Raw genomic sequence first — 25,328 nt, 5'->3', positions numbered from 1 at the left:
TCGAGGAATTACTTGTTTATTTATTTATTTATTTCAAGTTTATTTATTTATTTTTTAGCTTTCAAATTTAGAATTTAGAACTCTGAAGAAACAATTATTTTTAAGACTACAGGAAGAAAATGACTGATTCAATATGACTCCACTTTAAATAAGTAAATAGAGCCAGAGAAGAGCTGGTTGGGGCCATCCTTGGTAAGATGGGCACTTGGGATTTGCTGGAAGAAACACAGAATGCACATGCTTTCCAGAGCAGGGGTGGCATCAAGGCTCTCAGGCCATGTGGCTGCTCTGTGGGACAGAGGGATCCACCGGTCACAGCAGAGCATGGTTTCTGTTAGTGAAGAACAAACAATGGCAGTTACTCAGGAGACGAGGCAGAAACAGTGCAAGTTCAAGGCCAGCCTGGGCAAGCCAGTCACACTCTGTCTCAAAATAAAAAGGGCTGGGGATGGAGCTCAGAGGCTGAGCGCTTCTGGGTTTGGTCACCAACACTGAAGAGAAGGGAGGGAAAGAGGAAGGAAAGGGAGAGAAGGAAGGAGGGAAGGAAGGAGAAAAACGGGGAAGGAAGGCGAGTGTGAAGCTGGATCCGGATCTCATTCTCCCGATACCAACCTGTTTCCCAGCAGAGGCGTTGTTCTCAGCTCAGCGCTGGTGCCCTGGGCACACACAGGATGTCGTAAGAGATTAGATGGAGCAGAGTCTTCCAAATGCCTGGCCATCTGAAGATACCCACACGTTCACATCGGATACTCAAGGACTTTGCCCACCGAGGCCCTAAACATCCAGAGAATTTTGACCACTGAGGTTCACTAAGATCTTCCCACCTAATGTCCCTTGCTTTCTTTCAAGTCCTATAACAAAAGCCCACTTCTCTTTATTCCCTACAGACGGCCTTTTCACCCTCTGCCTGCCTGCACCCCAGCTCAATAAATTCCACACCATCTTGCCCTTATATAGGCCTGGTGGTCTCAGCTGGTCTCTGCCTTGCACCATTCCTCACAGAAAAGAAGAAAAGAAAAAAACACATGGAATCTTGGCATCCTTTCTACTAGACTGAAATTTCCAGGATACTATTCCAATCTGTTGAGCCTGTCAATAGTGGTTTTCTGACATTTTGTTTGGAACTCCTTACACTCTTTCTCTTGAAAGCCATCCGGCTGAGTGAGAATGTTCCCCTTCTCATACAGGGTATTATTGTGTGGTCGGCCAGAGCCCAGCTCCACAAGGAGGCAGCTTTTTCCCTTCTGTGGCTGCCAGGGCCAGTCTTGCCATCCGCAGATCCAGGATGATGAAAGGGGACTTTGTTCTGTGTGTAGAATGCCATATCCAGAGACCCTGGAGTACACAACCCACTCTCTTAGGAAGGCCTGCAAAGAAAAAAGAGGGAAAAAAAATTAAAAAGAATGGAAGCAAGAAGAAGTAGAAAATTGCTAACAGTAGGCTAAAAAATCCCCTTTTATACAAAAACCCCTGTCTGTGACTGGTCTGTCTCAGTGCCCAGCTGGTGTAGACTTTGGTGAATATGTAAAGTGGCCATTAATAACAGCATATGAGATTCAGGCTCCCCAGTGCTTACATCAGAGAGATCTCTCCAGGCTATGGGGTGACAGCGCGGTGCCCACAGCAGAGGCATCTCCAGGCACAACAGCATACTAACACAGGTCCTCACAGCAGAAACCCTGCCCGCGTCCTCATGACCAGCACACACTGCGGCAGAAGGCACAGCAGAGCACAGCTGCTTATGTCGTGGTAGCCAGGAAGCAGAGAGAGGAAACCTGGGGGAGAGAGGCCTTCCAGGTCACATCTCCAGTGACCTGGGACAAGCTGCTGGGCGTAGCGTGTGAACTGTTGCTGTGACACAGTGAAGCTGACTGGGACCAGCCAATGACGTCTGTCACAGTGATGTTCACACTGCAGGGACACACAGGATCACAACCGCTGTGCATGATGACAAGGCGAAACCTAGCCCAGAGCCGCCCTGCCCACCTTCTCTTGTTCTTGAGAACACTCTTAGCCTTCAGTTCCTGGTACTGTTTTATTTTTTGCTTCTTTTTTGGTACTGGGAATTGAACTCAGGACCTGGTGCTTGCCAGGCAGCTGCCTATGCCGCTGAACTACATCCCAGGCCTGTTTTTTGTTTTTACTATTTTATTTTTTAGGAGCACATGTTAGACTATATGAATTTCTTTTGTTTAAGTTTTTTCTCTTTTTTTAGACAAGGTCTCATCATGTAATTCAAGCTGGCCTTGAGCTCACTGTGCAGCCTAGGCTGGCCTCAAGCTTGTGGCGATCCTTCTCCTTTAGCCTCCCAAATGCTGGGATTATAGTCATGCACCACCATGGCTGGCTGTTTTAATTATTTGAAAATGTATTTTAATTGCTAACTGTGTATATCATATTTAATTCTAATATTAACGAATTAGACAGTGCCTGCCTGGCAAGCATGAGGTCCTAAGTTCAATTCCAAATACCAAACAAATAAAAAATTAATGAATTAGTTATGGTCTCTAAGTATTCGGAAATATATTTTTATTAAAAAATATTTTTATTGAGCTGGGGATTTAGCTCAGTGGCTCAAGTGCTTGCCTGGTAAGTGCAAGGTATTGAGTTTGATCCCCAATACAAAAAAAAAAAAAAATCATTAAAGAAATAAAGTGTTAAACCAATTAAAAGGAAAATAAAAACCCAAACCTTACTGATGACCGAAAAGACATTTAAATATGTGAGGTATATTGATTATATTCAAACATTTAAATGAGAAATTATTTATTTAAAGTAATAAACCCATTACAAACCAACATATTTTCATGAAAAAATCACTTATTAAAGGAAAATATTTTGTGAGCGAACTGGAGCTAGTTTATGTTTTTACAACTTTCTTAACTGTCTATATTTACAGAAGATCCCTGGATTTTCACACAATTCTCTGCATTCAGTCTTTTGTGGCATCACATATTTGGTAGAAAATTCCACTGTTCACTTGAGAGGGAGTGAAAGGTGAACAATAATTAGTTAAACTGTGAAAGTGTATTTTCTATATTTAAGCTAAGTAGCCAAATTTCATGAAACAGATGCTTATACCGTTCTTTGTTTTTAATTATGATGAAGAACATGTTTACCACCTAAACCATTTTTAAGTACATGATTTGGTAGTGTTAAGTATAATTAAAGTCTGGCAGTGTTAAACTTAGTTAAGTACAGTTTTCATCCCACCATCCTGGGTCTTTTGAAGAACTTCCTCTTTCCCTTTGTCCTAGCCCTGAGAGCTACCATTTTACTTTCTATTTCAATAAATTTGATTCAGGGGCTGGGGATTTAGCTCAGCGGCATAAGCACCTGCCTTGCAAGCAGGCGGTCGTGAGTTCGATCCCTGGTACCGATAAAAATGAAAAAGACAAAAAAAAAAAAAAAAAAAAAATTTGATTCATCTACAGGCCCATATTAAGTAGAACAATACCATATTTGTCTTTTTAAATCTGGCTTTGCTTGGTATAATGTTCTGAAGTTTCGCCCGTACAGTAGCATGTCAGAATTTCTTTTCCTTTTAGACCGAACAGTAGCCATTGTGTACGTGTGTACGTGTGCTTACACTGTATTTCACCTATTCATTCCTCACAGGACACTTGTGGTTGTTTCCATCTTCTGTACTCTCGGCTGCTATGAACACGGCTTGCATCTTTTGGGGTTTTATACCCAGGCGCAGGTTACTGGGTCATATGGTCATTCTGTGTTTATGTTTTTTGAGGAACCGCTTGTTAGCAGCTGTCATTTTACAGTCACACCAACAGTACACAAAAAATCCACTTTCTCCACATACTCATTGATAACTGTCACTGTTTTTCTCATGGTAACCACTGCCTGGGTCTGAGATGATGTCTCACATGGTTGTGGTTTTGATTTACATTTCCTTAATGATTGCAGATGCTGGACTTTTCATGGGCTTGTTGACCATTTTTACATCCTGTTAAAAGAGACATCTAGGAAAGGGCTTTTTTCTTTTCTCCTTTCAGCTTGGGGCCTCAAACTGGAGCTTGAGGTATGCTAGGCAAACACTGAGCTATACCTTCAGCTGTTTGTGTTCTTTTAAAAACAAATTACTTTTGTTGTTCAGTTCTAAGAGTTCTTTATATTTTGTAACTATTAATCCCTAATCAGATATATCACTGCAAATATTTTCTACCATTCTACTAGCTAACTTTTTATTCTACTGAATTTTTATTTTTATTATTATTATTATTATTTTTTTTTTTTTTTGGTAGTGGGACTTAAAATCTAAGGCCTTTGCACTGAGCTATGTCCCGAGCCTTTTTATTTTTTTGTTTTGAGGCAGCGTCTCACTAAATCACTAAATTGCCTAAGTGGGGCTCAGACTTACGATCCTCCTGCTTCATGCTTTCATAGTGCTAAATCACAAGAAAATCTCTAACTTGTAATCCCTTTTCTCTCTGGATCAGTAATCAAAATATTCCTAATGATCCTCAATAATAACAACAAATCTAACAGAGAAAAGCCCAGGACAAGATAACTTCACTGGTAAATTCTATCAAACAAAGAATAATTAATATTAATCCTTTTTTGAGAAATTTGAGGTAAAAATAAGTCCAAACTCCTTCTATGAGGCTAGGAGTATCCTGATATAAAAACCAAAGATAATGCAAGAAAAATAAACCAATATTTTGAGAAATACTGAGGAAAGTATTCTCTGCGAAATAGTAACAAAATTTAAGAGTACATTAAAAAAAAGTATAGCATGACCAAGTCGGATTGATTCTTGCAACACAAAGATGATTCAGCATTGCTAGGGTCTGAATATGGGGTGATATCCCCCCAAAAGTCAATGTTTTAAAAGGTTGATCCCAGAGTGCTGCTACTAGTGAAATGGAAAAAATGTAACTTCCCAACCTGTTACACAAATGCACTAGATTTGTGGTCTCACATCATCAAGGAAACCAAAGGAAGTCACAAACCAAAAGAGAAAGTCAGAAGAGCTTTATTGGAAATGAGAAAAACTGGATTTCCCAGGGGGGTCCAAGTGGGAGGCCACTGAAACTGTCAGGGGTAATTTAGACAGCAAATCACAATGTCAGTACAATATAAGTCAGTCTACAGTCAACCTATAGGATTACTAGTTGCTTAGTGATCTAATAGGGATGGGAGTCATGTAGCAAGGGTGAATGGAAATAACAAACGTATTCTTAGAAAAGGCGGGGAGCACAGGTCCAGATGTTTTGATCACTCATCTGTGTCTGCTACCTATCAATGCCCACTGGGCCAGGTGGTACTAATTACAATATGATCTGAATTTAGCAGTGACAGTATCTTGCCCAGGGCTTTTCTTCCTTAGGTTTGTTGTTGCTGAGGATCATTAGGAGTATTCTGATTACTGATCTAACTAGGCAGGAGTTACTAGATACAGGCTTATTAGACTTGCAGTTTCCTGTGGTTTAGTTTTGATAGGTTGGGTGTTTTGGGAAATTCTCTATTTTATCGTCAGTGGTGGTGAACCTATGGCACTTGTGCTGCAGCGGCTGCTGGTATTACTGAAAGCTCTAAAAAGTTCAGTGTTGAGCCGGGTGTGGTAGCTCACGCCCGTAATCCCAGCAATTCGGAGGCTGAGGCGGAAAGATCATTTTGAGTTTGAGACCAGCCTAGGCTACAAAGCGAGCTCAAGGGCAGCCTGAACTGCATAGAGAGACCTTATCTCAAAAATACAGAAAAAAAAAAAAAAAAAGTTCAGTGTCACTCATCTACGTGATATAATTTGTTGGGACACAATTTTTTTTTTTTTTAAATCTAGACAAGGTCTCGATATGTAGCCCAGAATGACCTGAATTGTGCAGTGATCTTTCTGCTTCAGCTTCCTGGGTGCTGAGACAGATGTGTACCACCAGCCCCATTTAGGATTTTCTAATATTTATTTATCTAAAATAAGTGACAATGTTTCTTTTGTCAGTTTCTGATTTTAGTTAGGTTCTCTCTTAATCTGTTTATCAATTTTGTTGGTTTCATTGATTCTTCTTCTGTTATCTATTTAATCTATACTTTTTTTGTTCTTTTAGCATTAGGTGTGGTTCTAATTATTTAAAGTGTAAAGTTACGTTGCCAACTTGAGATTTTTCTTCTTTTCAATGTGCTTATAGTTATTGTTCAGATAGAATCCTGGGGCTAAGGAATTCATTCCATTCTACCCCTCAAACAAGGGTGGCATCTTCGAGCCATTCCTCCCTAATCTCTCCCCTTCCCTCACTTGAGCTTCCAGGAGTTCATCTAACCCCAGGCCAAAGCAGGCGATGCCCTTTTCCCTCTCCCGCTCACAGCCTGATTTGCTGCCTTGGCATGCAGAGTTCCTCTTGTTATCCCAGAACCATTTCTGTGTGTGACTGTCGGTAAACAGTTGCTTTCCCCCCACTATGTTAGTACAGTTTGTAATTCTTGCTGCACATAGGAGCTTGGAATCTGTAGGATCCACCATAGTTTCCTTTCAGCTTTTACCACATTCTGGTAACTGTGTTCTTCATTTATCTCCAAATAGTTTCTAGTTTCTCCTGTGAATTTTTTCTTTGACTTTTTGGTTTCTGAAGTGTGTTAATATCCATGCATGTGGGTTTTCCAGTTTACCTTCTACTGTTAATTTCTAGTTTTATTTCATTAGAATTGGAAAAGACACTGTGATTTCAAATCCCAGTTCCACTTTATTTTTCTCTCCTTTCCTCCTTCCCCTTCTTTCTTTACTTCTTCCATATTGGGGATTGAACACAACTCCTCCTCGCCTTTAAATTTTATTTTAACACAGGATCTCTCCGAATCATTAAATTGTCCAGCTGAGCTCGAATGTTCCTCCTGCCCCCACTTCCCACACTGAATGGGCTATAGGTGTGTGCCACCGTGCTTAGTTCCATATTATTATTTGTGAGACATGTAATCTAACTGCCATATACCTCGATTTCTTCATCTGTCATTTGGGGTAAATAACAGTTGTTGTGAGGTTTAAATGAGATGATAAATGAAAAGAGCTTAGTGCCTTCACGTGCTAATTGTGATGGAAATATGAATTTATAGTCTTTGTCTCACATTGGAGTATTAATATAAGTCTTATAATCCATAAGAATTATAAGAATAACCCATATGTTGATTTGTGATTTTTCAACATCAACTGGGTATGTGACAATTCAATTCAGCCACCACACTATTTATAGGTACTGCATACCTCACCAGTCAAGGGCTCAGTCATCAATCCTGGGATCTACCACAGATCTGAGAATCCCCATTCAGCTCTGATCATTTATTGGAATGACTGCAGAGCTCAGAACACTTTCTTATATTTACCACTTTATTATCCAAAATATGAATGAGTAGCTGGATGAGGCAGTACATAGGCGTCTCTGTCCTAAGTTGGAAGGTGTCCCTGGATGTGGTGACAGTACTCACCTAGGTGGACCTCGCTGACTAAGACTAATGTTCAGCACCCTTGCTTGTTCTCTGAGACTAATGAGTCTGACACAAGTCCATGTGCCTGGTGACCTGCCTGTCCTGAGGAAATCTAGGGACTCCATCCTAAGTCACCTTTTAGCTCAAATTGTGATTAAAGGGGGCTTGTCATGACTAATAAAAAGTAATCCCATTACTCTAGGAAATTCTAAGGGCTTTAGGTGCTCTGTGCCAGAAATCAAGGACAAATACCAAACATTTGAATTAATTTTTTGTAGTACTAAGCTACATCCCCAACTTTTTTTTTTCCCTGTTGAGACAGTTACCCAGGCCGGCCTCAAACATTCGGTCCTTCTTTAGTCTCTCAAGAGTGCTAGGATTACAGGCATGAATCACCACACCAGGCTCTAAGCACATTTTTTATAGCACAAATGGAAAAAGTGAGATGACTTAGGATGATGTTCCTTAGGGTTGAATGACTGATTTTTTTGGTTTTTTTGGGATAGATTCTCACTGTGTAGTTCAAGCTGGTCTGAACTCACTATGTGACCTAGGCTGGCCTCTAACTCCCTGAGAGCCTCCTGTCTCAGCTTCCCACATGTTGGAATTAAAGGCAATGCACCACCATGTCTGGCCAACTGCTATTATTTTAAATATGTCCGTCTTATCTTTTCAACTAGACCCCAAACTCTGTGAGAATAGAAAATGACATCAAGTTCAATGATTTACAAAGTGTCATGCACCGTAAAAAACAGGTACGTGACTGCTATGCTGTAATAGTAAAACTTTACATTCACATTAGAGTTCATGATTTTATAAAGTTGTTTCAAACACAGTCTCTACTTTGAATTTCACGCACTTGTAAAGATCTCCACTTTACACATGATCAAAGTAAGGTCCTGAGATGTCAAGCTGCTTATTCAGTAAACATAACTCTTAAGAAGCAGAGATAAAATGCAAATCCAATTCCTCTGATTTGAATTCCAACATGAACATACTTGACTCTAGGACACGTCCTAAGGTTTTGTGGTTATTGTTTTTGAGATGAGATTCTTGCTATATAGTTCCAGCTGGTCTTAAACTCATGATGATCCTCCTGCCTCAGCCTCTGCCATCATGCCCAATGTAAGATTTTTTGTTTTGTTTTAAATTTTTTTTTTCTTTTTTTGAGTTTCACTGTGCAGTTCAGGCTGGCCTTGAGCTCACTTTGTAGCCTACGTTGGCCTTGAATTTGCAGCAATCTTCCTGCCTCAGCCTCTTAAATGCTAGGATTAGTGTGCACCAGCATGCCTGGCAAATTTTTTGAGACAGGGTCTCATTCTGTAGTTCAAACTGGATTTGAATTTAAAAGGTAGCTCAGGCTGGGCTCAAACTCAGCAATCCTCCTATCTCAGCCTCCTGAGTGCTGGGATTATAGGCATGTACTATGACACCCAGTCTGAGTTTTATTTTCTAAATCTGAAAATCACAGAATCCTTAAAATATTTCAGTGTCAAAATCTTAAAATCCATAATTTCTACAATCTCTTCTAGTTTTAAAGTAAAGTATTATTATTATCTGTTATACACAACAGTTGCTTTTTCTTTGCACCAGAATATTAGTAGCAGTTATATTTTTGTTTAACAAATGTTCCCAGGGAGAGACCGACTTAGAAAAGGCACAAAATAAAGTTGGGTATGAAAGCCAATTCCATTGACTTCCATTTAAAAACTAAATGATCCTTTCCCATGGGAAAGTTTATAATACGTTCAATCAATCACTTTTGCTGAAGAATAAGTAGGAATGATTTTGGAGCTTGTGGCACCATAAGTGGAAAAGGATACTCTGAAATGTGGATGCATTCGTGAAAAAAAAATTTTTTTTTCTGTCTTTTTGAGACAGGGTCTCGATACGCAGTTCAGGCTGGCCTTGAGCTCACTTTGTAGCCCAGGCTGGTCTTGCACTTGCAAGGATTCTTCTGCCTCAGCCTCCGGAGTGCTGGGATTATAGGCATGAGTCACCCTGCCCAGCTCTAGTGAAATGTTTTTGATTTCAACCAGGCACCTATCCTTTTTCAGGCTACATACACTTTGCTCAGGCCTTGTGACAAATTATTTGATCAACTTTATTAATTCTTTTTTGTCTTTTTGGGACAGGGTTTCACTATGCAATTCAGGTTGGCTTTCAATTTGCAGTGATTTTACGGCTTCAGTCTCCCAAGTGCTGGGATTAGAGGCATGCATCCCTATACCCGGTTTTGAACTTTATTTTCCTCTTCTATTTTAGGATATGAAAATCTTGTGGTGCGGCTGGAATACTATCCTCCTACCCCAAGTGTTATGACCAAAAAATAAGTCAAGGAATAATGAATTAGGCACGGAAAAGAGTTAACCAGTAGGTAAATTTGAAAGTGCTTTCCAACATTAAGATACTACAACTTTAATTTTGCCTGAAATTCTTGGCTCCCCTGTATGTGAGATGTATGTAACCCACTTTATAAAGTGTCAAAATTCAAAGTTATGGTTTTTTTGTTTTTGTTTTTTTTGTTTTTTTTTCTAGACCCCCCCCAAAGTTATGTTAATTTGAAAGGAAGTATTTCTTTTTCCTGTCTCTATTTTTTTTGCAGTGCTGGAGGTGGACCCCACGGCCTTGCCCATAGTAGGCAAACAGTTCTCTTTTTTTCTGTTTCTTAATAGCCTGTCTCTACTATGCATGCTGTTATACACTTGTAATCTCAGCATTTTGGAGGACAAGACAGGAAGATCTTCAGTTAAATGCCAGCCTGAATTGCAGTGTGACCCTAAATTAAAAACCAAAAAACCAATGCTGTTTGTAATTATGTAAAACAAATGCCTTGGAATCAAAGGGTGAATATGAACATTAAGCCTCAAACACTTACTGTCACCAACTACTTATTATTATTTGTAGTTATATAATTGATCTTTGGTTAATAATACTTTAGAGCTAGAGTTACTTTGTAATCTTTGCACACTGCCATACTCTGTTGAAAATTTAGAGCGATCATTATGTGTTAGGCACTATGCTAACAGTTTAGGTTCACACAATTTTTTTTTTTTTTGTCTTTTGAGACAAGGTCTTGCTGTGCAGTTCAGACTGGCCTCGAACTCCTGCCTCAGCCCTGGAGCGCTGAGATTACACTCATGTGCCACCAAGCCCAGCAGGGTCACACAATTCTTAAAGAAAAAGGACCAGTAACTGCATTTTGGGTCACTTGACTGTAATCAAATTGAGACATTTCCTCAGTTTCTCAAGCAACAAAAATCTAATCAATTTACTTCCTGAACTTAAACTTGTAAAGATCAAATACAAGAAATAACAGGTTTTTCAGTGCAGTTAAATCATGCAGTTCTGTAGCAGTGACAAAAAATAAAAACTCAACAGAATGGTTTACGTATAAATAAGAAAAAGAAATGTCAACAGAAGAAACTTACAAATGCTGAAATGAATTTGGCTCTGCAGTTTGAGAAGCCAGAACAGGTATGGAAAGGTAGATGTTACAGAAAGCGAGGTCGATTCAAAAACCCTTTCCGACAATTCAGCCTGGTTTGAATATGAAAATAGCGGATGCCGGCAGCGTGGAAGGCTGTGAAAAAAGATCGAAGCTCGGCGGAAAGGCTGGATTACGGGCACACTTCATGCCCTTTTCATCAGATCCCCAGTTAGCACTGCTGCTGCAAGCTCCTTACACGTGACGAAGCTGGTGCCACACCGAGCTTCTCGGGCGATTAGGGTCTTGGGCCGGCGTCCCTGCTCTCTCCCTCTCCCCAGCACAAGGCGGGCGCGGCGGGGACTCTTCTGGTGGGGCCCGCCGCTCAGCCCGCGCCGGCCGGAGCCGCGGGGAAGGCTGTCCGAAAGGCGCGCCGTCCGGGAAGCAAGCCTTCTATCCTGGGATGTTCGCTCCTCGGCCCGCGAGGAGCAGAGAAGCAGGAGGCCGGCGACAGGATGATTTCGAAAGGACTGAGAAATCCTCCACGGCGCCGGAGCCTTTAAGGGCCAGGAGGGGCCCGTGCGCTCGCGAAGCGCGGAGGGAGAGGCCCGGTCTCGGCGCGAGGGAGCAAGCGGGTGCGAGCTGACAGCGGGGGGGCGGGGGGGGGCGCGCGCATGCGCCTTAGCGAGCGCGGTGCGCGAAGGCAGCAGCCGCCTGGGCACCCCGCCCGGCTTCGCCTGGCGCGGGCTACTGCCGCCCTCGCCCCAGTGCTGCGGTCCGAGTCTCGCTCATCTGTTTCCGGCCGCCCAGGACCTAGCTGCTGCGCTACACTCGCTAAAGTTGACACCGCCGGCGGCGCTGGTGGCCGCGGGAGCCCGCGAGGCTCCGGGGTGGCGGCGATTGGCCGGCCAAGGCGCCCGCTCCCAGAATGCAGCGCATGGCGCGTCATTGAAGAGAGACCATGATGGCGACGGCGCTGGGGCCCCCTGAAGTGATCGCTCAGCTGGAGAACGCGGCCAAAGTTCTGATGGTGAGGACGCCGCGTCCCCGAGCCCCGGGGCCTCCAGGGCCTCTGGCCGGCCCTGACGTCTCAGGCCTTGCCGCCCGCGGGCTGGCGCCCGGGAAGGGCCTCCGGGCAGCCCTGGAAGTGGAGTAGGGGATGGAGGTGGCGTGGCGCAGGATTCCCCATCCTCCTTGCCTCCTGTCTTGGTCCCCTCCTTTCTGGGGATGATCTCTGCCCTATCCTGGCGTTGGGATGCGGTGGGTAGAATGGAGGAATCCTGTACCACGGCTTGACCGCACGCCGTGGCTGGCAGGGCCGGGCGCGGGGAGGGAGGTCGGGGTTCGCCCGCAGGGCGCCTGTCGGGGACCTCTGGGGGCTGCCGCGCCGCCGGGGAGTTGGTGCAGAGAGGGAAGAGACGGCACCGTCCGGATGCTGTTAGCAGCCCTTTCTCCCTTCGAGCGTTCTGTCCTTTAGCGCCTTGCCTGACGTGATGCCGTCTGTGGGGTTACAGCAGCCGGCAGCACGTGGAAGGACCGGCAGGAGAAAGGGAGGAAACTCTGGGACCAAGGTCACTGGGGCAGAACTTAGTCCAATACCCAGCTGCCTGGGGTTGCGCTCTTGGAGACTGGCGTCTGCGGTACTCTGGCTTCATTCTTATACCGCTGACCGGTTCGATGAAGTTATGAACTCAGCGAGTTTAAGAAACGCAAGTCAAGGGATTAAAGATTTTCACGCAAGGCGCAGAAGGACAAACTATACTCAGTAAACTGAAGTGGTTTAGTTATATTTGGTGCCTCCACCTTTGTTTTTGTGAATTATGACACGTGTTTATATATATATATATATTTATTATTATTATTATTATTTTTTTGCAAGAGACGAATTGATACTTTCTAAGAATTGAATGCAACCAGGTTTACGTCTTTTCTAGATTTTTTTTGTTCGGTGTTGGACTATGTGTTAAGCGTCGTATATAAGAATATTTGGACTAATTCTAGCGTAATTTGTAGTTCCATTTGTCAAGTTTTATTATCACTCACAATACCAGATGTTTTAACTTCATTAGAAGGCCAGTTTAAGAAAGCACCATTGGGCAGGGAATCTACCTCAACGGTGCAGCGCTTGCCTGGCAAACTCAAGGTCCTGAGTTCGATTCCTGGTACCCCCCCCCAAAAAAAAAACACAGGAAGGATTTACTTGTTACCTTGTGAGTCAAGTTAAGTAGCTAGATAACCTACACATTTTTTCGTGGTAAGTCTAGGAAAAACTAGTTGGTTTCTCTGTAGTACAAGGACCCTGACACATAGTGCTTTCTGAAATCCCTAAAATTTTCCTAGGCAATAGAGGCTCTGTTTTCATCAGATTCTAAAAGGAGTATGTGACCCAGAAAACAGTGTTTTAGTGTTTAAATTGTTGGCCTGATAGAATTTATTTGCAGTACATTCTATCTTCTCTAATTGAGAAGGCTGGCTTTACTATAGGTAAGAAAAATGATAATAAGTACTGTTAGGAGTGCTAGAAATTGGGCTTGATGCTTTATGTAATTTACCTATGTTATGAAATCTTCCAAGGTTGAGTGAGTTTAAGTGGCTAGGGTTATACATAATTATTAAGTGACTGAATTCTCAGACTCAAGTGCATCTGGCTGGCTGAAAGCTGGTTCTCTTTCCACTCTACCCCACTGCCTCTCATATATTGTGTAGCTACCTGCTTATATACTTTTCCTCTTTCCAGGGGAAAATATTGAAAAAAGTTATTAAAATAGGAAATTAGTTTCTGAAATTCTTATTTACTATTCAAAACAGTAATAGTTACTGCATTGGGGCTGGAGATACAGCTCAGTGGCAGAAGCACCTGCTTGGCAAGTGAGAGGTCATGAGTTCAATCCTCCATACCAAGAAAAAAAAAGTTACTATGTTATTTCCTCATTTTAAAAACTTACAATTTTTTTTTTTGGTCTTTTTTGTTTTTATGGGTACCAGGGATCGAACTCATGACTGCCTGCTTGCTTACGCCGCTGAGCTAAACCCCTAGCCCCCTATTCCAAATTATTATTAACACTAGTTAAAATTTATTTTATTTTATGGTGCCGAGGGCCTTGTGTGTGCTAGACAAGTACTCTATCCCTGAACTACACATCTAGCCAATATAATAGTTTATTGAGTGATAACTATGTTTGAGGCACTGTACCATGTGTTTTACACATATCACCTTATTTAATACTCAGTAGCTCTGTAAGATGCAGATATTACAACTTTTGTTTTCATTTTTTCATAGCTAAGGAACTCAAACATATAGGAAGGTGGTAGAGTAAGGACTCAGACCTATGGGAGATCTGCCAGGCCTGGTGGCATACGCCTATAATCCCAGCACTCCAGAGGCTCAGACGGAAGAATTGTTCTGAGTTTGAGACCAGCCTGGACTACATAGTGAGACCTGGTGTCAAAAAAAAGATCTAATAATGTGTGGTAGGATTTTTTTTTTTTTTTTTTTTTTTTTACAATGGTAATATCTGAATGGATGTGGAAAGATCAAAGCTCAAAGTAAGTCAGGAAAAGTTGCAGAACACACCTGCGTATATTTGTATGTGCATAAAACAGTTGGAAAATACATATTAAACTCTTCAGAATACCTTTCTAGAGAACAGTTTGGAAATGGCAAGAATCCTCCATTTCTCTGTCTTATAATTTGAAACTTTTATAGTATAAAGTTATTATTGAATCATAAGTATACACCATTTTGAAATAATTGAGTGTTGTATATATTTTAAAAGTCTGGCTGCTTGCTTTTTGTGGTGGTAGAGATTGAATCTGGGGCCTCAGCCAAGCTATGCAAGTCTGCCACTGAGTTACAGCTATAGCTTCTGGCTGTTTTCTTGAGTGGCCTATAACTATTTTACGTAAAATATTTTACTTTTTAAAATTAAGGATTTTTTTTGTTTGTTTGGTTTTGTGGCAGGGTGTCTTCTTATGTTGTTGTCCTTGAACTTTACATGTAGCCTACTGAGACCTTGAACTCGTAGTGATCCTCAGTCTCCTGAGCACTGGGATTATAGGCCTGTTCCATCAGCCTGGCCCCAATATTAGGAATTTTAAATGGATACAAACATTGTAGATGTTTATGGGATAGCATATAATATTTTGATAATGTAGATATTGTGTAATGTTCAAATCGAGGTCAATAATTATCTTTTTTTTTTTTCAGGGCCTTCAGATTCAGCTATATTCTTAGCCTTTCTGTATTTTTTATTTTGTAGTAGGATTTTGCTAAGTCACTAAATTATCTAGAAGGGGCTCAAATTTGTGATCCTCTTACCTCAACCTCCCAGAGTGCTGGGATTATAAGCATGGGTCCCCACACTCAATTCATTTTATCTGGAAGAAAATGAAAACTTGTGTTATAACTTTTATTTCCACAGATATGTTTAGTCATCGCTAGCTAAACATTATTTCATCAACAAATAAAAGCAAAAATGCCTTTTAAGTGAGAAAGAACTAATAGGAAACCAATAAATTATTCTGGAGAAGAGATAGGGATTTCCTTTCTATTCAATTGTTATTGTGGAAAAATTAAATTTGCAGTAATGTGACAGAATATTTTAGAGCAGGCTTTCAAAATTTGGTTGTGTAATCAGTGGGGATTGCTAAAACTACAGATCCTTTGATTTACCTGTGAAGGTTTTGGTTCAGAAGGCCATGTGTGGCTGCACTCGTTTATTTTTTTTTCTTAAATTTGTTTATTTAATTTTGGTTTTCTGAGACTGAGTCTCACTATGTAGCCCAGGCTGGCCTCAAATTCACAGCAATCCTCTTGCCTCAGCCTTCTTAAGTACTGGGATTACTGGCCAGTTTTTGCACACATTTATGCTGAAAACAGCATAGTTTTTGGCCCTGCCTCATAATCCAGCCCTAAAGTTCTTCTTAGCTACTATCTTTGTTTTCCAGGCAAGACTGGCTACATAATTCACAGGACCTAGTGCAAGTTAAAATATATGGACCTCTTGTTCAAAAAGCAAGAAAAAGTGCCATTGAAAGTTATAAAATATAACACATTTTCTTTTTTTTTTTCTTTTTGTTTTTTTCTGGTACTGGGGATCGAACTCACAACCGCCTGCTTGCAAGGCAGGTGCTTATGCCACTGAGCTAAATCCCCAGCCCCAACACATTTTTCTTTAAAAAGTCTACTATCAAGCATAATAGTAGTAATAGTGATTAAGGGGTAATATTATACTAAAGTTACAAAAAATATTTTGGTGTCATAGTTATATCATATGATAATATATGTGATACTTTAATTGGTCATGCAGTTTTTATGGCTTATTTTTTGATAAATTTACTCTAAATTTTGATAACTTTACTCCAATTTTAATTTTGGCAAGTTCATCTTCAGTCATAATAATTGAGAGTGACATGAGTTACTCCTACCACATGCAGTTAAGTTTATTTTGGGGAGGGTCTTTTGGCAGATGCTTCTAATGCTAGTGCCTGTATAGGCTGTAGCAATTAGGGTAATTTTCTAGTTGTTTTGAAGTGTGTAAATAAGTACATTTGGAGTTGATTATCCTTGCCAAATGTTTTTCTAAAAACATTTTACTTCATATAATCAGTTTTTAAGTAAATTTGAATTTAGTTTCACATTTAAATTTATACAATATTTTTAATGTTTCCTCTGATAGTTCTTTTTATATGTAGAGGTCATATAAGACATCAAAAGTAACTTCATGATTTGAATCTAATTAAAAAACTCGTTTATGCATCCTGTTGCTAATCATTAGTGATAAAAAATTTTTTAATTGCCTTCCTTATTAGTAATTGGCTCTTCCAAAGTTCATATTAAAACCATTCTTTTCCATTGAATGTGACAGTCTTTAATACTTATTTCTATTTCTGACTCCGTAGATACTTGTTTTGCTGTAGCAGATTTCAAAATCAGATTCTGTATATGTTTGTTTACATGATAGATGAATGTTGGTCTCTACATGATAGATGAATGTTGGTCTCACTTGGTAGGCTTTAACAATATTAATATAGGAACCTCATTTGCTTTTCCTTGATGATGTACTAATGCAGCATTTAGTAAAGAGCTGTTGAGTGAAAAAAATGAACACATGTGTGAGAGTAATATGATATGACCCCAGGAAGAGGGGAGGGCCGGAGGTATTTTTTTTTTTTTTTTTGGGGGGGGGTCTTTTTCCTTTTTATAGGTACCGGGGATCGAACTAAAGACTGCCTGCTTGCAAGGCAGGCACTTATGTCGTTGAGCTAAATCTCCAGCCCCAGGGCCAGAGGTATTTTAAGGCCTCATTTGCATTCATTCATCAGTGCAGCATGTGATTAGTGAGTGATTAGTTGTTTTCACTGTTGGCATTGTGAAAAATTGATTTGAGAGAGGCAATTTGAGGTGACAAGTGAGGTTGTTGAAGTTGCCCAACAAAAATACATAAGCCTTCTTAATTTTTTTCTTAAATGCCAAAGTCACTTTCATAGTGAAAGAGAATGAATGTATATTTGGGAGAAGCAGGAGACTACCACCAAAACAGGCTGTAAATTTCTTTTCTTAACTTTTACATTAAAAATTAATAGAACTTTTATTCTCATCCATAATGTGTACATGTTTTTAATATAAAACATTGTCTTGTGCTTTGAATATGACTACTGATTTTAGAAGTCTGGTTTTTATTTTTTGGCTTTTTGGTAAGGATTAGAACTGATTAGAAAACATGTTGGGTGTGGTGGCACATACCTTTAATCTCATCACTGGCAGGTTGTGGCTGAAGTACTCCCCTGAGTTCAAGGCCAGTCTCCATTGCATAGTGAGACCCTGTCTCAAAAAAAAAAAAAAAAAAAAAAAAAAAAGAGAGAGGAAAAAAAGAAAAAGAAACAAATCAGTAGTAAGAGACTGACCTGATCAGGAGAGGTCTTAGAAAATTCCCTAGTGTATTGTTAGTAAGAACATATGGAAACGTTATCAAAACCATAGGAATTGGAAGGCATTACAGAAGGACTGAACTGTCTGGATTCCTCTTGGCACCAGTAATGACTGGCTGTGTGACATTTGGCAGTCAGTGTCTTTTTAATGTTCAAAGTAGGGCAGTAATCTATTCAGCGGTTAATGTGGATTAAACTAATTTACATAAAGAGGAAAATGTTTAATTTCTGACACATAGGAAGCACCCTGCAAAATACAAGTTCTTATTTTATACTTTGATATAGCAAATAACCTTCATCAAAGCACAAAAATAATCTTACAATAGGCACTCAGATATAGTAGTTGGTCTAATAAAATTCTAGCAAATATCTTCTGCAGTAGTACTGAGTTTTGTGAGCTGATGAAAGTGTTCTGTGTTTACCTCCAGTATGTGGCTAATTGAGCACTGGAAACGTGGTAGTTGGTGGAGCCGCATGTGGTAGTGCCTGTTTGGCAATACATGTCTAGAGTTAGCTTTGTGTCTGTGCATTCTTCTTCTGATTCATAAACATTGATTTACATTTGATGAGAAATTCTTTTTTTTTGATACTGGGGATCAAACTCATGACCTCATGCTTGCCAGGCAGGTGCTTATGCCGCTGATCTAAATCCCAGCCCTTGATTCACATTTGTTTTTTTATGATTTTTTTTTTTTTTAACGATACCAGGGATTGAACTCACAACCGCCTGCTTGCAAGGCAGGTTTTTATGCTGCTGAGCTGAATCCCCAGCCCCTTCCTTGATTCACATTTGATATATGCTACTTCATCATCTTTTTCTCTTTGCATCCAGGGTGCAATATTAAATTCTAGCCATTAGGTACAGCTTGAGCAGGTTTTATCTAACTAACTACTTGTTCTTTTTCTTGTTCTATCGTCATCAAAGCATAATACTTTTTTTTATTATATCTTTCCTTATTACCTTCAAATTTTGGATATGGCTATATCATTCATTAAAGAAAACTACACAGAACAAAACTGATTAGCCTTAACATTACCTGGCCTATCTCATTCCTCTTTAAGATTGAGGACATCAAGGTAAGAGTTACTACAAGAATTTTTAGGATTCAGAGAGATGTCTGATTGATTACCAGCTTTTTCAACATTCAGTTCTACAACCTTTCTCCTTAGAGCAGTGCCTGAAATAGCCCAGCCATTTTGCTGAACTGTGGTTACCCAGGAACTAAAGGCTCACCTGACTGAAACCAAAAGAGAGAACCATTTCATGGGAGTAGAATTACTACTCAGTGCAAGAGGACTTCTCTGGTTCTGAGAAATAAAAACAGAGGCTGATTACGGTTAGTACTCCAGACAACCTATGCTACCGCATCTGTAACTGACCTCTGTTTTTTTTGTGTGAAGCGTTGTGACCCTCTGGGTCAGAGTGTGCTTCACTCAGCTGCTCCTCAATACAGAGTTATTCATTTTCTTTCTCAGTTTCTATTTAAAGCTTTTTCTTGCAAATTTGTGCCATATGTTAATTTCCATTATCACTAAAAGCAGGGACCTGGGACACCTAGAGTCAGCTCTGATTCCGTGGTTGCCACCAATGGCAGGCTTCTGCTGAGGCTGTGAAGGAGATCTCAGCCATCGGACCACTCTTTGGCATAAAACTTAGCAGCTCAAGTTTCAGAATATATGTGCTTCACCATATGTCTTAACATCCCTACCAAGAACTTGTCCTTTTTAATACTATGTTAAGTGATTTTTTTCTTTCCTGACTCATTGTTAATGTATGAAAACACAACTGATTTTTTTCCTGTTGGCTCCCTCTCCTAGAATGTTACCCTGTCAGACCATAAGTTTTATCCAATATTTGCGCATTTCCACTGTGATATTTTGATATCTATAAAAATGATTTCATCTCTTTTACTTATCAATTTCAGATCCAAACTGGGGTCTTTCTTCCTCTATAAATAAAGACCCATTACAAGTCTGACAGCCAATTAAACATGATGAGAAATTTACTCTTGGTTCAGAGGAAAAAGAAGGCAGGAGAACTCTCAGATACCAGTTTCCCACACAATGAGGAAGCATTCTTTGAAAAAGTGAAAAAAGGCAGGATTTTAGTTAATGAGATGGAAAATCATGCATGACTTTTTTTTTTTTTTTTTAACATGCATGACTTTTATGAGGTAGGGATTTAGTTCCATCCACAGTACAGGGAAGTAACTGCCTGGGGCTCAGAAGAATCAGTAATTCAGAATTTGCAACCTGAATGATGCAGCCTCGTGCCACCAACAGACACGCACTAGTGCCTCTGCCACCACTGCTGTCCCTTGTCATCTTTTTGATGAATAATTGTTTTTTGTGGTCTTGGGGACTCAGCAGTAGGGTCTGCCCCACTGAAGTGCATGCCTAAGGCTTTTTACTTTAAATTTTGAGACAGGATTTGGCTAAGATCCTCGAAACAGGCATTTCTCAGACATGACCCACATATAGGACTACCATGGTACATGGAGATGAAATGGAGATTACTGTCCATTTCTGACAAGATACTGAACAAAGAAAAAGTATGAGTTTCTTGAAAAAGTATACCCATTGGATACTCGATCAAAGTACTAAAAATGGTATTGATATTTCTGTTTCAACCTTGTATCAAACTTAACTTTTGGAAATTATTGCTATGCTAGACTTACTGAACTTCATATTGTGGAAAAAAGTATTTTGAGATAGAGATTTCATTTTGTGTTCCCATGGTTAGGTTCAAATTCATAAGTTCAAGTTATGTTTCAGTCTTGGCTTCTTGAGTAGACACTGTGATCACCTTGGACATTTTTTTTTTTTAAATGATCCTCATTTAAAGAACACATTTAAAAGAATAGTTTTGAGCAGAGTGTGGTGATACACATGTGCAATCCCTGGGAGGCTGAGGCAGAAAGATCATTATGAGTTCTGGACCAGGCTGGACTACACAGTGAGACCTTGTTGTCGGGGGGGGGGGGGGGGGGAGAATTTAGGTATTTTTGTGCTGCTGGGGATTGAACCTAGGGTTTCACTAGGATGTCACTTAATTATACCTTGGACCTGACAAATGAGTTAAACAGCCCTGGAGATTTTCAAGTAGCGTTTTGTAGCACTTTATAGGAAAGCCAATAGGGAAGGAAATACTGATGAAATCATTAAGATGTATCTCTGGATGTGAAAATAGTGTTGTGAATCAGAAATTAGTTTCTTATCAATGGCACAGTCTGCCACCAAAGGATAATATTTATGAAAATATCGATGGTGATATACAATATTGATAAAGAAGATGGATGTATAACTTGATTATAAATCATTTTCATTTTTAGATTGATCAGAATAGTATGATAAAAATGACTTTTTGTCACCTTTATATAACATGACTACCTCTAATATATTTCTGATTACAAGCTATCTCAAGACATTTTCATTTTTTATACTGACATCATAAAAGTTGAAAGAATATTGTCATATATTCTTTTAGCAAAACAGGTTGGTCTGGGTTCTTGTCCCAGAGTTCTGAAGTAATTTTTGTATAATGACTGACTGGATGAGAGTCCTATATTTCTTTTTTGTTCTTTGAAGTACATTGTTCATTCACTGATTTTCAAGTTTGTGAAGATTTATCTGGGGCAAGGTTTTGCAGTCCTGTCAGTGTTGGTGTTTGGGGCTGTGTAACCTTGTTTAGAAGAATATTTAGCAGCATCCCTACCTGCTGTTCATTGGTTACTTGCCATGCTCCCCAGTGTGGCAACCAATCATGATTCCAACCAGATGTCCCTAGGGTACAAAACTGCTTTGAGAACTCTGGATCTCAGATAACCAGCATTTGAAGACTCAGCCTGAGCTTTCTCCTGCATGATCATTTGGTAGAACTATTCCTGTAGGAGTGAGCTCAGACAGAACTGTGGACAGTTTATGTTGTTTGGTGGGCCGGGGCTGAATTCAAGGCCCAGTTCATGCTAGGTAAACTACCACTGAGCTGTACCCCCACCTCTAATACTGTGCATTCCTTCTTAGCCAGTACTGTCAGAGTTTTGAAAATCTCTCTCCTTATTTAGGCTGTTATTATCCAGTGTTTTTAAATGTCTTTTTTCTCTATATTTATAAATTAATAATTTTAGGAATAAAATCAGTATTTGTTTAGGTTGGGTCAACATAGATAATTTGCTCCATAGTCATTTGCATTCAAGACTTTCTATCTGGGATTGCTTTTCTTTAGCATTTGTTTAAGGAGAGCACTTGGGATAGACTCTTGGTTTTTATTTGCATAAACATGCTTTCATTATAGTCTAACTCTAAATTCCCTATATATTTCTTTTTTGTTTTTTTGGCACAGAGTATCACTGTATAACCCAGGTTGGCCTCAAACTTGCAGGGATCCTCCTGCCTCAGCCTTCTTAGTGCTGAGAGTACAAGGGTGTGCCACTATACCTGACTCCTAGATATATACTTGTAAGCTAATAGTTATTTTCCTTCAATCTCCTGACTTATTTTGCTTTTTTTGTTTGTTTTTTGTTTTTGAGACAGTCTCCCTACAGGGTCCAGGCTCACCACAAACTCAACAATCATCCTGCTTCAGCCTCCCAAGTGTTAGGATTATAAGTGTGTGCTGCCACGCATGGCTGTTCTTTTTTGCTTTAAGAAATAATTTCCATCTGTTTTTTCCCTTAAAATGTTATCCTATTTCTAGTTGCTTTTATGATCTTCTCATTGATTATTGAATTTTTCAGTTTCACTATAATTCCAGAAATGTGATGTTTTCAGGGCTTTTTTTTTTTTTCTTTTTATTGGTACTGGGGTTCGAACTCACAACCATACACTTGTAAGGCAGGCCCTTTATGCCGCTGAGCTAAATCCCCAGCCCCTGTTTTCAGTTTTTTATTTGGCTTGACATTCAATTTAAGTTTCAGTGACCCTCATCAGTTTTGGGGTCCTCATCTTTCTGGTTCTTTTTCCTCTCCCATTTAGTGGGACAGAAGAGAGATGCTGAGAGGGGAGCATGAGGGATCCTAGTGAGGACGGAGATGTCTCTAGAGGCCAGCCCCCTGGTCTGAAGAGAACAGAAAATGCTCCTTTGCTTTATCTTCCGAGATGCTTTACATTTGCACTTCTCTGTGCCTTTCAGTAATTTTACCTCAGTTTTCTTTTCAGGATATTTAAAATGCCTTTTAGTCTGTCTGTTGCATTTTCATCTTTTTATTGAAGTATATTAATATTCAGTAAAACTCACAAATCTGAGGTGTCCAGTTGGATGAGTTTGGGTGGTTGAGTATGTTCTTGTTGTAATTACTCTTCCCCAAATATATTTCTATTCATATTTCAAATTCTCTTATATTGCTCCTAAAAGTTCTGTTGTGATCTCTTGCTCTTTTTCTTTTTTGGAACCAGGGATCGAACTCACAACCTTATACTTGCCCTTGAGCTAAATCCCCGGCCCTTTCCCGTCTCTTTTAGCTGCTGGACCTTGAGTCCAGGGAACATGCTTACTAGGTGAGCATTCTACCCTTGGGCTGCTATTACAGCCTCCTTGCTTTTATTTTCTATTGTGGCAAAATACAAGACAGAATTTATCATTTTTGAGCACCTTTACATTTTTGCACATCTAAATCACTATCTTCAGAATTGTCCCATTACCCTGAACTGAAATTCTGCACTCATTACACACTGACTCCCCACTGTGTCCCACGGAACCAGCTTCTTCTTCCCTTCTTTTCCTCGTAGCCTCTCTCCCTCGCTTCTTTTCACTGGAGACTGAACTGTGGGCTTTCACACTGAGCTACATGCCCAGCACTTCTTTATTTTTTGAGACAGAGTCTCACTAAATCACTAAGTTGCATAGGCTGGGCTAAACTTTGTGATCCTCCTGCCTCAGCCTAGAGTGCTATGGTTATAGGCATGCACCACCATATGAGGCTCTATTTTATATCTCTATGAGTATTTTAGGTATCTCTTATAAATGGGATCAGCCAGTGATCTTTATTATCTATCTTACTCAGCAAAGCATTTTCAGGATGCATCTATATTGTAACCTTTGTCACAGTTTCATTCCCTTTTAAGGCTGAGTAATATTTCATTGTGTATACTACTTTTTTGTTTATTCTTTGTATGAGTTGTTGCTACAGTATATTTTTGTGACTAATGCTGCTAAGATCATTGAATCTATTCAAGTCCTACTTTCAGTTTCTCTTTTTGTGGAGGGTGTTAGGGTCGCATTATGAAGTTCAGACTGGCCTTGAACTCATTATGTAGCTTCAGGCTGGCCTCAAACTCATGGCAGTTTTCCCGCCTCTCAGCTTCCCTAGTGCTAGGCAGTACTTTCAATTCTCTTGGATGTTGCTAAAAGTAGAATTGCTGGATTAACTTGTGATTTGTGTTTAATTGTTCGAGGAACTGCCAAACTACTTTCCATAGTGGTGGCCCTCCCCCTCCCTTTCTTGATTATACCATTTTATGTAACCACCAGCAATACATATGGATTCAATTTTGCATTTTATTTTAAAATACATATTTTTAAAATTAATCAATGCATAGTAATTGCATATATTTCCATTAAAAAGTACAGTGTGATTTCAGTTCATGTATTCAGTGTATAATGATCATATTTTCTGTTTGATTGAGACCCTTCTTACAATTATCAAATGGTATCTTACTTTGATTTGCATTTTTCTGATTAGTGATATTGATCATGTTTTTATTTGCTTACTGACCATTTGTATTGTATAGGATTTGTTCAAGTCTTTTGCTTATTTTAGTGTCTTAGTGTTGAGTTGTGGTATACATTTCATATATATAATATGAATTTCAAATATGTAATTTGTAAACATTTTCTCCCATTCCTTGGATTGCCTTTTTTATTATTTTGATAGTGTCATTGGATACATAATTTAATGAAGTCTATATTTGAAGGCTGTGTTTTTATTTGCTCTTTTAGACATACTTTATATTTTGTTTCTGACATTTTCAACATATTTGGGTTTTGTTGGCCTGATACTTTAGTGAACGTGGAGGTCCTGTCAGTAGGGATTGGCACTTGTCTCCAAGGAAATGGCTGCTTGCTTTCATCATTGTATGCCTGCGTTCACTTCTTTGTAAATTTTTGATGAGTCCTTCTTTGCTTGTAATTTCAGTGATGTATTTAAAAATTAAGGCAAAATATTTTGTCACTTTTATTTGGTTTTAGCACATGTTCAAGGTATCTATAATCAGCTGTACCCAGATATGCAGTATTCCAAATGAACGGAAAAGCACCTAGAATAATATAAATCAGCCGTGTGCCTGCCTCCTAGATTAGCAAATATTAATAAAGCCAGTTGTTCGGTTTCCTGAAACACGTAAGTGTAAGGTACATTTGAAGCTCTTTTTAGGTTTATTTACATGCTGTTCTCCAGCCTCTCTTGCTCTGCTGCAAAAGTAACTAACCATTGTTTTAAAATTGCTTAGCTTTTCCGTTCATGTTTTTATTCTTTCTCCACAGTGGTAAATAAGATACTATTTAAAATGTTTATATGAATAGTACATTGTAGGTCTTGTCTTTTGC

At 39.6% G+C, this 25,328-nt stretch overlaps 1 protein-coding gene and 1 long non-coding RNA gene across 3 annotated transcripts in view; one reads left to right on the top strand and one right to left on the bottom strand.

The window, feature by feature from the left end:
* Nucleotides 1-11,034, bottom strand: LOC101788755 (uncharacterized). Its single transcript, XR_001198740.2, has 5 exons — nt 10,860-11,034; nt 1,577-1,775; nt 1,133-1,367; nt 613-774; nt 1-331 (listed from the first exon to the last, which is right to left on the bottom strand). It is a non-coding gene; the product is annotated as an uncharacterized LOC101788755 (long non-coding RNA).
* Nucleotides 11,035-11,719: 685 nt separating this feature from the next.
* Xpo4 (exportin 4) overlaps nt 11,720-25,328 on the top strand; it is a 110,647-nt gene continuing 97,038 nt past the window's right edge. Inside the window, exon 1 of one of the 2 annotated variants that reach the window (XM_063232485.1) lies at nt 11,720-11,885. In XM_063232485.1, the coding sequence (XP_063088555.1) occupies nt 11,817-11,885 (69 nt within the window). In that variant the 5' untranslated portion in view covers nt 11,720-11,816. The remainder of the gene's footprint in view (nt 11,886-25,328) is intronic. The other variant, XM_063232486.1, reaches the window with a different exon arrangement.

Source organism: Cavia porcellus, unplaced genomic scaffold (genome assembly GCF_034190915.1).
Source record: "Cavia porcellus strain 051 isolate PalLab524CR breed Dunkin Hartley unplaced genomic scaffold, mCavPor4.1 scaffold_21, whole genome shotgun sequence".
Classification (NCBI taxonomy): Eukaryota; Metazoa; Chordata; class Mammalia; order Rodentia; family Caviidae; genus Cavia; species Cavia porcellus.
The sequence above is the reverse complement of the archived record's forward strand: the minus strand, read 5'-3'. Positions and strand labels throughout refer to the sequence as shown.